Here is a 13,597-nt window from a genome sequence, read left to right as displayed (position 1 = left end):
TTGGCTAAAGGCCCTGCCTTTGTACTTTCGGCCGTAAACAGACGACCGGAAACAGATGGCACCGGAAGTAGTACTCGCGCAGATCTAAAGCTCACAATGCACCGCCGTGTGGCATGCTGTGAGCTTGTAGTTCTGCTATTTTTAATGAGCGAATCAATGGTCTTTGTTTAACAACAATCAAAATGGGTTCCGACTATAGTGTTTCGGAAACACTGAGTTGGAGAACACGTGTGCCATTATGTTCCAATGGTGAGTTCAAGACAAAACTGTTGCCCTATCGGTGCAACGGTTTATATTCCTTCCTCAGACTCTCTGAACGTGTCATCTTGAGTTGCTAGTCCTAGAGTTGCTGCAGGAATCCCAGATTGGGGTCGGCACAAGGTCAGGCCACCTTCACACTATGTTATGCATTATAAGTCACCACTAAGGTCACTCTACTATTACGGATACACCAGTATAAGTTTATACCGTTGAAAAGCCTATTTATGTCCCTTTGAAATGGTACTACATGCATTTTGCGCCGCTGCTCTGTCTGTCTGTGACTATCAATTGTACATTACCAGAAAATGCAGAAATAATACTTTGAGCTGGACGCGAATGAAAACAAAAGCCTGGATACCTGGGCTATTTGCTCAAAATGAGTATCATCTTTGTTTTCAATCTGTTTCACTTTTCATTTTAAACAAAAATAGCCAACATATACTTGCAAAAGTTTATGAAATGCACACAATAATATACCCTATCAGTCAAAAGTTTGGACACAGCTCTCATTCAACGTGCGTGAGAAGCTGTGTACGAACTTTGACTGGTAGGGTATATAGACTAATTTATCTGCTTTGCTAAAGATAAATATGCTACACTTCAATAATTGCATAGTTTGCATAATTGCTCTGCAATATCTAATCGAAAAACTAACTTATACGATATATCAAATTTATATTTGATCAAATGTAAATATTCTGTGGCCTAAAGATAATTATGTCTGCCTACTGCCAAATTATCCATACACATATAAATATACAATACAATTAATTATCTGCCCATGCATGTGCAAGTATGCTAATTACCAAATATGCACTATACAAAATGTATATTGCAGAAAGGGATTCCTACAGGAAAAGTTACATAAGGATCAAGTGAGAAAGGTTTGGTAAACCCTTTTATCAGATGTTATCGGTTAGCACTGGCTACTCAGGTCCTCTAACAAAGGACTATATTTACCACTAGAGGGCTCTCTACTTCAACTCAACAGTTTCTCTCCCATCTTTTCTTGTCCTGATTTTTTTTCTTTTTTTTTTTTTACTGATATTGACAGCAGTGTTAATTTTGTCAGACATTAGTCTTAAGACTAAATCATACAATTTAGTCTTAGTCCGGTTTAGTCTTCTGAAATTGTTTTAGTCTAGTAGTCTAGTCGACTAAATATCAAAACATTTTAATCTTAGTCTAGTTCTATTATTTTAGTATTTAGGGTTAGGTTAGTCTTTTGGGATTAGTCTTAAGGCCCTTTTCCACCGGCAGCGATAACGATTGCCATAAAATATCACAGCGATAATTATGCCTTCACATTGATGTCCGATAAAGTTCGGATCGGACATCAATGTGAAGAGGCGCCAATTAACAGCCGCTCACGCAGAGCGCATCGCGAGCTGTTTGTCAGAGACCCAGTTCCATATCACTGTGATCTTAACCACATCGTTGTTGATCCTAACGATGTAGTTGTCGGCTATCGTTGTCTTTATCGGTGTTGGGTGGATGCTGCCGATCCACTTCAATTGGAAACCCACTTTTTTAAATCGTTATCGTCATCGTTATCGCTGCCGGTGGAAAAGAGCCTTAAGTCTTTTTGGCTAAATATAACCACAGGCTAAATATAACCACATGACTCTGAACAAGTAATTTTTCTATTGTCTGTTAATCTGTCAGTGCAATATCAAAAAGATTCAGAAAAATACAGTTCTCAGCTCTCAAAAAATAAACAAAACACCATCTTGGCTGTAATGCCATTGCACCTTAATATACAGTAGCAAATACAATACTTATGTTAATGTTCAATGCCTAGTGTGTGCCACAGCCAGGTACAAAATCTCTGCTCTGCAAATAATAAATAAATATAGTAACAGTATCAATCACATCTGACACCGTCTACTACTCTGTGCAAAACCAACAAGATTTGAAAAGAACAGATAAGTGCCTAGGTTCTCAAATGTAAAGATAAAAGATGCATTTGGGTTTAATTCCATTTGGTCTTAGACTTAGATTTAGTAACACACTTGTCTTATTCTTAGTCTTCTGAAATTGTTTTAGTCTAGTCTAGTCTTAGTCTACTAAATACAAAATTCTTAGTCGACTTAGTCTTCGTGAACAAAATAACACTGATTGACAGAACTTTTAAAGAACTTGTATGACTTGCATTTTATTGTGCAATTTGAGGCACCTTGATTTGTGCCCTTTGGGCACCGGCCTACGCTCAGGGACCACCCAATTTCTGATTTATAAATTATCCATACACATAGGTCCATTCACACTTGAGCACTATAACAAGTGGCCAAAAAAGACACCGCTGGGTTCACACAGTCACACTGGGTGTGATTTGTAGTCCAGCACTCAGCCTATACAGCCTCTGATGTGCGTGCCGTGCCCTTCTGGAAGTGTTTCTGCCTCTTTTTCTGATTTATAAATGGACCAGGCAAACTCCCGGAACAATACAGGTTGGGATTGGGAATGCATGCCCCACCCATTTATGCCATTGTAAATGTTATACTTGTCAGAGTAGGCCAGATGGACAAAGATGGAGATATGAGGGGGCTACCCAATGACATTGCGCTGATGACGTACATGGGTAGGTACTGTATAAATGGCACTATCAACTTATTTCCACTATCAATGTTCTTTTTTAAGTATAAAGTTGTCAAATATGTAATTTCTTTGTATATTTAAGTTATTTGTCATATCTGCCATGTGCAACTTCAAAGCCAAACAGAAATGTGATTATCAACAACAAAAACACAATTAAATTGTTAATCGCAATTATTTGAGTGACAATTTAACGTCATGTAAAATGTCATAATCGTGACCGAGATTTGTGGGTTTTTGGTTCTCGGCAACGACCAGTCCAAAACGAATTCCCGCGCGGTACGGCACACCACCTGGTCAACTGCATCACACACACGGCAAGTTAGAAGAGGTTTTGTGTGTATTATCTTATATTCATATAATATATCTTAATAGCACTTCCGCTGAATATAACGATAACACTCCTTGGCATCTTTATACTGTTAAGTTATTGCTTACTTTTTAAAGCAAGTACGGTGTTCATTCATAAATGTTAAGAATTCTCTCAACTATTTAATAAATATTCCAATACCTTTATTGGCCTAATAAAAAATAAAATAAAAAAAAAAGTATAGAAGATACTTGTATAAAATGTCATAATTAGGACAACAAAAAAATGTCCAGTAATTAAATTAAAATATTAAGTTGAGAAGTCAAGATATACATATAACACAGGTCACTGGAAGACTATTTGCGTGTGGAATTTTTGGTTTGAAGCCTTTCTTTGCTTTATTTCACATTATCACCATATACTGTGATTGTAAAATAATGAACACAAATCTGGATAAGATTGTACACCAGTAATCAAACAAAACAGCATTAGTTGTGTGTCACTTATTTCTTCAACTAGGATATGCTGGAACTTCAAATGCTTGACAGGAATCATAATAGCAAGTTATAAGTCGTATATTCAATTCAAAGTTCCCTATAAGTGACCAGGAATCAGATCGTTATACATTCCGACAGGAAAATCATGATCAACTAATAAGCTGCTTCAAATAGAAAAAGGAAATATGTTTTCCAACCAGATTTAACAATCACCATAAGACTCATCATAAAACGGACATTATAAAATAGTATTAGCACAATGGTATGTTTCAAAGAGGAAAATGAGCTGGCCATTGATGGCCGATTTATACTTGATAGTGCGTTGCTTCAAACACCTAAAATAGAAGCCGCGGTTCATTGCGAGCTTGTAGATCAGATTTTTGGTGAGCGAAACCGTCGCACAGCCAAGTACAAATCACCCTCAAGCCAAACCCTCAGGATGTGCACTATAAAACAGTTTAGGAATGCAAGTCAGAATTCAACGTGCATTTTTATCACAGTGATTGTTGTTGATTTGCATTTAAAAACATTATAAATACAAAGTCATTGAAAACATTTGTTATAGGCTATATTTGCTCTTTGATGACTTCGATCATTAATGGCATTTCAGTTTGATCACATCTGAATAGAATAATTCTACTAACATTGACTTTAGTGTTTTCATTCGGCAAAATGTAATCAACTGACAGATTTTCTTTTGCCTAAGATTGTCAGAAGAAAGCATTTTCTTAACCCCTTAGACCCTGGACACTTCTTTGAACTACAAATAGCAATCTACTATGAGATTGCATTGTCCTTGATCTGGAGAGAAAATAACTCAAAACTTTCATTAAAAAAAAGGGAATTAGGAAAATGCTCCAAAACTTCCTATAAAGTCAATAGAATTTGATGGAATATTCCACTAAAACCGGAAATTATTGTATGACAAAAAAGGAGAAAAAGAATGTTTTACAGAGCACAACATCATTTAGAAAGTGACAGATTTAGAGATATTCTTCTGTCCCTTCAGAAAATAAATCAATATGATCAAAAAATATTGCAAAATAAATGTGTTCAATGTGTATTGCCTGGCACCTACATAAATAATAAGAGGTAGAGCTACATACAAGTATATTACATGTCGATTTCCCCAAAACAGGGAAACATACTGTACTGTAGCTGGACGGATACAGAACCTACAGTCAGTATCAAATATACACCTTTTGGAGAGTTGTCCCTTGACAACTCAAGGGACATTTTGCTTGATATTGAACCTAAATCCCATTGTTTTGTGTGGGGAGATTTTATAAATAGTGTGTGTGTGGGGGGGATGATTTCTGAGTTATTTCTCCCAGGAAATACGCCTGTGTCCTTAAACACATCATCGATTACAGGAAAGTGTTTGATGTAACGGGTGTACACTGCATTTCACACGAGAAACACAAAGACGATTTCTTTTTTTTAGAACAATGGGATTTCGGTTCAAAATGTGCTAAATTGTTGAAAGGGCAGGAACACTTTGGTATAAGTTTGGGTTGTGTAGTTACTTTGCCATGATGGAACTCCAAAAGGTGGACCAGAAATAAGAAATGATTTGCTCCATCGATTCGAAATTGATAATTCAAAAAAATATGCTCCACTACTGAATTTTGTAATTTGCTTTTGCTTCTCATTGACTTACATTGTATGCTCTCAAAGTCATTTTTGCATGTAAACAAACGCAAATAAAGTTGATTCAGACAATAGGACATCACATCCAGTAGTGGAGCATATTTTGAATGATCAATTTCTAGGAGCAATTATTTTAGAGTTCTTGTCCACCTTTGGAGTTACATCATGGTAAACTAAGTACACTACCCAGACCTCTGCCAAAGTGCTCTCGCCCTTTAAGGTTTAAAAAAAAATACAAACACTTTGCTTACACTTTAAACATAACAGAAGTACAGCGATAAAAATGAGAGTAACACTTGATGTGCTTGATGATTGATAAGTAACACAGATGTAGGTTTGTTCTTGTTGAGAAAATTATAATATTAGTCCATTTTTTGTTCTTGTTGGGACATTTACAATATTAGTCCATTTTAAAGTGTGGTATGAATGAGCAGGTTTAGCTGGATGTACACGTACATTGTATAATTAATAATAATTTAAACTCATGCACATTAAAACAATGTTCAATGAGGACTGCATAGTGCATAGCTGACTTTGGAAGGGAAAAAAAAGGTTCGCCACCAACATGTCAATTAAATAAAATAGAATAAAATAAAATCTGCGGTATCAAACAGCTCCTTTGCTTATGTTTTGCTCTCTCGCAAATAAATGCCACCAATATCTTTCAATAAAATAATAAGATAATAAAAACAATAAAAAAAATCAGCAGGCAAAATTTAAACCCCCCACTTGTGTGCAACATTAAAATACTCTTTCTGAACAATACAAATATATAATTAGGATTAGTATTAATGTACATCGTGTTGAGGATGGTACACACCAAAACCCTCAGTGTTAATTCATCCCTCCCCAGTGCGTACAGATGTAACCAAGTGGACCTGTTACATTTGTACACCCTGTGGAGTTGAATTAACACTTGATCGTAATAAACACGTGATTTTAGCGTGGTTTACAAAGAGGTTGCAGGTCCAGGAGAAGGGTACCAGAAAACGCCGTTGTCTTCAGGTTCCAAGTCTATTTTAATCTCAGGCACTTCTTTTGTGTGTGGTGGATCTCTTTGCAGACTAGAACAAAAGACAAACAAAAGACAAGTAAGGCGTTATGAGCATTGTGTATGTCCACGTCATGGGTATTAAGTGTTTCCATACCAGTGTTCATTATGTTGACTAAGACCAAGACTAAACATATCATCGTTGTCGGAAACCTTGTACCTCCAAGTTTCAAATTTGTACGTTCTTTCGCAAAGTAAAGCCCTGCTTCATCATACAAGGCCGTCGCACAAAAGTAGTGAAAACAGCAGATCTACAAGCACAAACGCCTCGCAGTGCGAGGCGTTGTGTGCTTGTAGATCGGCTATTTTCACTAGTTTGAATCATTTTTTAAATGGTAAACGCAAAACTAACGGTTTTGGACATACAAGGTTTTCATCGGACAACGACCATATTTTAATATTTAGTTGACTAGACAAAGAGTAAACCATTTCAGTGGCTAAAATAGGACTAAAACTAAACAGTGTGTTATTCAAAAATACTAAATCAGAATTTGCTGTCAAAATTAACACTGGTATTTAGGTACCATGCAGTGTACATTTCGTTGACTAAGGTCCGATTCATACTCTACTATAACCCTGCAAGGCCCAGCGTTGCTTTTTGGCAACATTTTTTAAATCATTTAAAAAAAATATATATAATTGGTTTTCCTGTTCTTTTTTCACATTAACATCACCATTAAATCCTATTGTTTAGTATTACAATGCAATTGGCCACGATATTTGCATATAAATACCCCCCACAGAGACTGACATTCACACCTCCCAGAGAAGTTGAAATTCCAGCGTCTGGACGAACAACATCTCACTTTTTAACTGAAGCTATTCCTCACTAAAACATAAGTAAAATGCCTGTAATATTTTTTTTCGTGATCATTAGAATGTCTAGAACATGTACTTGCCAATTAGAGCTTGATTTATGATTTATGGCTATAAAACCTTACAAACACATTATTAATTTTTTAACATTACATTGTCCTGTGATTAGGACTCCTACAACACCATCTGATTTTATAAATATTTTTTTGGCCAGTAGAAATTAATTCGGGTCTTGCAGGGATAAGAGACGAATTTCTTTCGGTTCGGTTCGGGGAGTCACAAAATCTCGGTGGCACCGAACAGACGGATTAATCACGGTACCCGCCCCCGCGTACCTCTGAATGACGTCATATTGTAGTTTGGACAGAGCCCAACCGAAATAAATTTGTCTCTAAAATTTGAGTATGAATCGGCCCCAAGACCTAAATATTTTGATATTTAGTCGACTAAGACTAGACTAAACAATTTCAAATGACAAAAATAGGACTAAATCTAAATGGCGTGTTATTTAAAAAATAAAGGAAAAGTGTGTCTGTGCAGCATTAATATGTAATAGTTCAGCTCACCGTGCCACAGTAGTAGTGTGATGACAGTGCTCAGCAGGCGGAGCGTGGGTTAAGGAGGGTCTGGGTCTCATCTCCTGGGGAAGGAGAACACACAGACCATAATATACAATAGTTCTTAAACATCATGACATGTCCTACTATAGCAGGGCTCTTCAACATGCTTTAGGCCAGGGGTCTTCAACGCTTTCAGGCCAAGGACCCCAACCTTGTCATAGATTCCATATATTTACATCATTTGACAGCACAATCATCAGTGTATTTTGGATTCATGTCAATTTGTGTTTTCAGATATTTAACCACTTGAACCATCAATACTTAATAAACTTGACCTTTCACTCTGTACTTAGTCTGCTCTTTTTTTTCCCTCTACACCAAAGCTCTTTGCCAGTCGGCTATTTTCAGCTAAAGTTCTCAGAATGTGGACGCTAGGGTTCAAGTGGTTAATATAAAAAAGGAGAACAAAACGTTTTTATCACTTAAAGATTTGGAGGACCCCCTGCAGTAACTCTGGGGACCCCCTAGGGGTCCCGGACCCCCTGTTGAAGACCCCTGCTTTAGGCCAAGGAGGACACCTTGAACTGAAAAGTGCGATGGAACCCACCACCACAATTAAATCATTTTCACCACTCGCCCTTTCACTTCTTGAAATGGCCATGCAGCAAAAATATGAATGATCAGAGTAACCGGTCCAAGTGAATGATCTCACACAGATTGATTCATATTTCAGGATTAGTTAGCTGGAAAGAAAAGATGGAAAACTAAATAAAAAAAACGTCATATAAAATCTGATAGCAAACAGTTGAAACTGTTCGAACAAAGCAGGCTAAAAGCATATTGTCTTCGTCCAAGTTATGTCAAATTGATTGTACTGCTTAATTTATATTTTGTTGCAGTCACAACACATTGGGAGATTGTGAATCAGCTCTTTCACGGTGTGGCACCGGCCTGCAACAAAGCATAAATAAATCAGGCCCAAGAAGAGACAGAAAAGATTTCAAGATATCCTGATATGGAACCAAACAGAAACATACATGGTGTGTACTGTACATCCCCACACAGACACACCCATGCAGCCTTTGAAAGCCCAGGCTGGTACTCACTATCCAAGGATTTCTCCCCCAGCATGGGCTCTTGTTCCATCATATCCATAGAGATTTTTATACTGGGGACATTGTCATGGTAGGGATACTCAGGCTGTGGGGAGGAGGGAGACGGTAGAAACATTTCAATGGCGTTTACACACCGGGAGAGCACAGTTGACCTACTATAACCCAAAAAGAAATGTTGAAGAAAAAGCTCGCTGGTGAATATTTCGAATGGAGGCTATTCATAGTCGATGCCTCATTCTTACGGGTTGATGGCTTCATTCGCTGTGCAGAAGCTAGGAATTTTGCCTTGTTCAAAATAAGAATGATGCTGCTCCATTGGCGAATTATATTCACTTTCTGTGTGGCTGACAAGTAAAAATATATATAATTTGGGGAAATCAAATCGCAAAAAATAAACAAATCCCCAGTGTGTAAGGACCATATGAATACAACCTAACAGAAAAGGCCTGAACTGAAGACCTTTGTATATTAATATACATATGAAAGAATAAAGGTGTAGACAGTAATTATTCAAATTAAGCGCTTGAAAAATATTTAATTTCTGAGAACGAAAATGATGTATTTTTGATAGCTCAGTCCCAGCACTGCAAATTGGCTTGGGCAAATGGGCCCGATGCAATATATGGATAATCTGGTCCCGATAATTACTTTTTCCAACCTCAATGCAGAGACTCTCAGCATTGCCATTTACTGCACCACACTGAATATGGGTGTTGTGTGTTGAATTTGGACGGATTGGTTCAAACCCACCAATGCACGTTAATTTAAAAAAGAATTGCTCTGTAAATAGGAAGGAACCATCCGTGACCGCCACTGATTGTCAACTGAAAAATGAACACTGAGGGAGTTTACTGTGTACAGTATGTTGTCAACCTGTTAGCATGTCATCACTGTCAATGTCCAAAAACTGTTACTTTTCAGAAAGTGGAAAGAACCTGTGTTTCAATGGATCCAATGTAGTTATTATTTAGTCACAAGCTTTTCATTGGTTCAATATTTAACCACGATCACTTAAAAAAAAAATGAAAGAAAAATCCAAAATAGCTCCATAAGTCCACAAGTAGGCCTGTCACAATTATTACATAATCGTCTAATCGCATTTCTTTTTGTCATAATCGTCACAATCGTTTCCATGTTGAAAAAATTGCATATATTTTCAAACGTGTTCAAAAATAGTGGAAATAGCATATCTACAAGCTCACAACGCGTTGCGATGAAACGCGTTGTGAGCTTGTAGACATATTTGACAACTTGTGAGAATAAATCGTGTTTCTTTTTACGATCCAGCCGTGATAAGCAACATTATCCATAGTGACAGCGTCTGTATGCCACATGTATGTTGTCCATAGCGACAGCGTCTGTATGCCACATGTATGTTGCGTAACGATGAAGTGAATGCGCTCGGAGACAGGATACAGGGGGTTGTTGTCCCGCCCCCTGTTTCCGGTCTGGGAACATCCGCTTCCGGTTTAAACGTGTTGTCCGGACCCGTCATACTTGTCAAGGCGCAACGGACGCATTTATATACCTCGTCAAAGGCAGTAAATGAGTTAAAAGGTTTACTCACAAATTCCATTTCGCTGTCGATGCTTCCTTTCTTCTTGTGTTTCTTCTTTTTCTCGTCCTCCTTCTTCTTCTTGTCTTTCTCTGGGATGACGTCGTCCAGGTAGCTCAGGTCGTGCTGGGAGAACAGCCAGTCCATGGCCTTCCGCACCACCACCAGAGCCAGGATCTGGAAACAAACACCGCCATTTGAGTTCGGAAAGCCTGCCTTCCGACCAGTGTTGATTTTGTCGACTAAAACTATAACGAAAAATGTTTGTCGACTGCGTTTTTTCACTGGCGAAAACGAAATAAAAACTAAGCTGTGATGACTAAAACTAAGACTAAATATATCGACAATTTTGTTGGTTTGCTCTCAGGTGTTGTGCTGAAAATAGCAGATCTACATGCTCACAACGCGTCACAGAGCACACAACCAAGTGTAAAATCAGTCATTACGATGCCATCAAGGCCTGCCAAAATACATTTCAGTTGACTAAATCAACTGTATAGATTTAGACGCCTAAAATCGTATATTTAGTCGACTAAAATTAGACTAAAACTAAAACTTTTCAGGTGACTAAATTATGACTAAAACTAAATTACATTTTATTCAAAAGACTACGACTAAAAGTAAATCAAAATTTGCGGTCAAAAACAGTCCACACACAGTGTTCCCCAAACACACTGAGCTTGTGACCCATTTCGTGTCACGGACACTCTTTGAGTCGCAAAAGTAAATGTGTTATTTATTATAATTTTGTGCCTTTCCTACAAAAAAAAAAAAAAAAAAAAATACATCTTTCCCCCACAGATTTGCAAAGATAATAAGCTAAGCCCTATACAAAATTAAAAAAAAACTTAACAGTAAGTTGATTTTGAGTAGTTTTCTGCTGACATAAGCAGAAAAATGCGATTGCTTATTTGCATGATATTCCTAGACCAATGACAGAGCTTCTCACAGATAAAATAATAGTAGGCAGAAGCAGGTCCTCAAGCAGAAAATGTTTAGGAACGCCTCCTCCATGATGTGTATGCATATCCGTGTGTGCGCGCGTGCCTCACCATGATAGGGAAGACGATGGCAGCGACAGTGGACTTGAGGATCCAGAGCAGGGCCAGGCAGAGCGCCTGGATGAAGGTGAAGAGGTGGATGCGTCTCTGGGGGACGTGGCGCAGGTAGATCAGGTCTGGCTGGTGCTTGGCTGGCATCAGCAGCAGCTGCAGACGGTCCATGAACTAGAGGGATAGGGTCACAAACTCAGTGTTGATTTGTCGACTACCCTTTTTTCACTGACCAAAACTAAACAAAAACGAAATTAGCGTATAGTAGATTTAGTGTAGATTGGAACAAAGCTGTCCAATGGTCTAAGTGTTTAATCCTTCCTGTGGGTATAAATAACTATAAATATATAAATAACAAAATTAATTAATGTATTTCATATTATTAGTTCTTACTCGTCCCTACCCGTGTAGCCTTATCAGTAATTAAGACATTTTATTTTTCGATCTTTCAATCTCTCTGCTAGGCTAATTAACAAGATGTTCAAAAAGAAATTCACAAGCATAGCAGAATAAATTACATCACTGCTACTGAAGCTTGTTTTTTTATGGTTTAGCAGAGGGACATGATACTTTGTATTTTGTCTATTTATGAAAACCAGCTGATTATAGGCCTGGATGATGAATGCAGTCATTTTGATTTATTGTCGACCAGCTGAGCCAATCCAACGCTCTGAAGGATTATCTATTTTATGTGCAATACTCTTTTGATTTTAGTGATCATAGGGGATTAATTTATGAATCGTTCTTAAGGACAGGAAGTGATTTTGGTCAGTCGTGCAGATCCTACCATATACTGTACTGGCAGACAGACAGTACTGAGTGGGAGTTGGGAACAGATGAGGCCGACTTACCTGAACGCCATTGAGCGATGCCACACCCATGTAGAGGAACACACCGTAGAGCACAGGCATGGGGATGAACTGAACACAAAACACAAACACTGCGGTGTAAATTGGGATCACCATGAAACAGACCCATCACTTAACGACAAAGTCGCACTTAGCAGTAACATAACATAAAACATAACATTGATTCTAAACCTTTTTAAGTTCAAGGACATCCAGATTGACAGGCTACACATAAGGCTGGCCAAAGTTGCCATGGGCCCTCATGTAATACTTCTTTTATATATCTGGGATCCCAATCAAATCTGTATAATACTAAAAAAGTTCATTTAACTCCCAATGCTTCGTGGATGCATTTGGTTCCATTTGCATGCTCTCAGGAGGCCCCCTGAACCTGTGCTGAAAACCAGTTGATTTGACTTAAACAGAAAGGAAGTGTCTACTGTGAACCATGAATAGTAACCTGGTCACAGTCTGCTTTTGCACAGATTGGATAATGGCCCCAAAATATCTGATCTATAAACTCAAGGCTTGTCGTACAACCAAGTATAAATCAGGCTTGAGAACAACACTTCCACAAAAGTCAGTATAGTGCAGTAACTACATTGTTTAACACATTGACTTATTTGTCTCAAAGGTCAAATCACCTTCATTATTTTGGCTATGGGATAAACAATTAAAAACAAATAGACAAAACTAGAGTAATATCACTTACACAGTATACCCATAACACATTTGGCTGGTTGATTTGAATGCTTTTTAATCAGTTTGATTCTGCGTAAGTAGTTTCACTTGCTGAAGATCAGGCAAGGAGGAGTAGCAGTTCCAAGAACTGTCCACAGGGAGGCGGAAGAGTTCCAACAGCTGATGATGTGTGACCCAGCATGTTTGATAGGCAGCTTAACAAGAGAATGGAAACTGGAGAAGTCTCTTAAGCTGCAATCTGAGCTTTAAGCCCCGATGAACATGCTTTATTTCACATTGCATTACCTCAACCATAGCGCTCCCTAATTGGATGAATAAAACCCAGTTAAATTATTTTGAATTTGAGAAGAGAAAAAAGGGGGCCATTTCTAAAAGAGAAGGACGTTAATCCACATTTCCACGGAAGAATTAAAAAGCGTGTTTTTGAACAAGTACCTTGAGGATGGGAGCCATGAAAACGGAGAGTCCGGTAAGGATGAACACGAACACTCCAGTGACTCTCTGTTCCCTGCATGGGTGAGAAAGAAAAAGCAACAAATTCCAAATTAAATCACTAGCACACTGAACTTGGACTTGGTCATGTCT

General features: G+C 38.0%; 1 protein-coding gene across 1 annotated transcript in view; it reads right to left on the bottom strand.

Annotated features, from left to right (window-relative positions):
* Positions 1-6,257: 6,257 nt before the first annotated feature.
* Positions 6,258-13,597, bottom strand: part of LOC308298950 (electrogenic sodium bicarbonate cotransporter 1-like) — a 101,812-nt gene continuing 94,472 nt past the window's right edge. Inside the window, exons 20-26 of the mRNA XM_080742648.1 lie at positions 13,448-13,520; positions 12,314-12,382; positions 11,463-11,636; positions 10,423-10,587; positions 8,847-8,940; positions 7,747-7,820; positions 6,258-6,377 (exon numbers count right to left, since the gene is read on the bottom strand). Of these exons, the coding sequence (XP_080598774.1) occupies positions 7,777-7,820; positions 8,847-8,940; positions 10,423-10,587; positions 11,463-11,636; positions 12,314-12,382; positions 13,448-13,520 (619 nt within the window). The 3' untranslated portion in view covers positions 6,258-6,377; positions 7,747-7,776. The remainder of the gene's footprint in view (positions 6,378-7,746; positions 7,821-8,846; positions 8,941-10,422; positions 10,588-11,462; positions 11,637-12,313; positions 12,383-13,447; positions 13,521-13,597) is intronic.

The sequence above is a fragment of the Nannobrachium achirus genome (assembly GCF_963921795.1).
Source record: "Nannobrachium achirus genome assembly, chromosome: 15".
Lineage (NCBI taxonomy): Eukaryota > Metazoa > Chordata > Actinopteri > Myctophiformes > Myctophidae > Nannobrachium > Nannobrachium achirus.
This window is presented reverse-complemented; position numbering and strand designations above follow the sequence as displayed.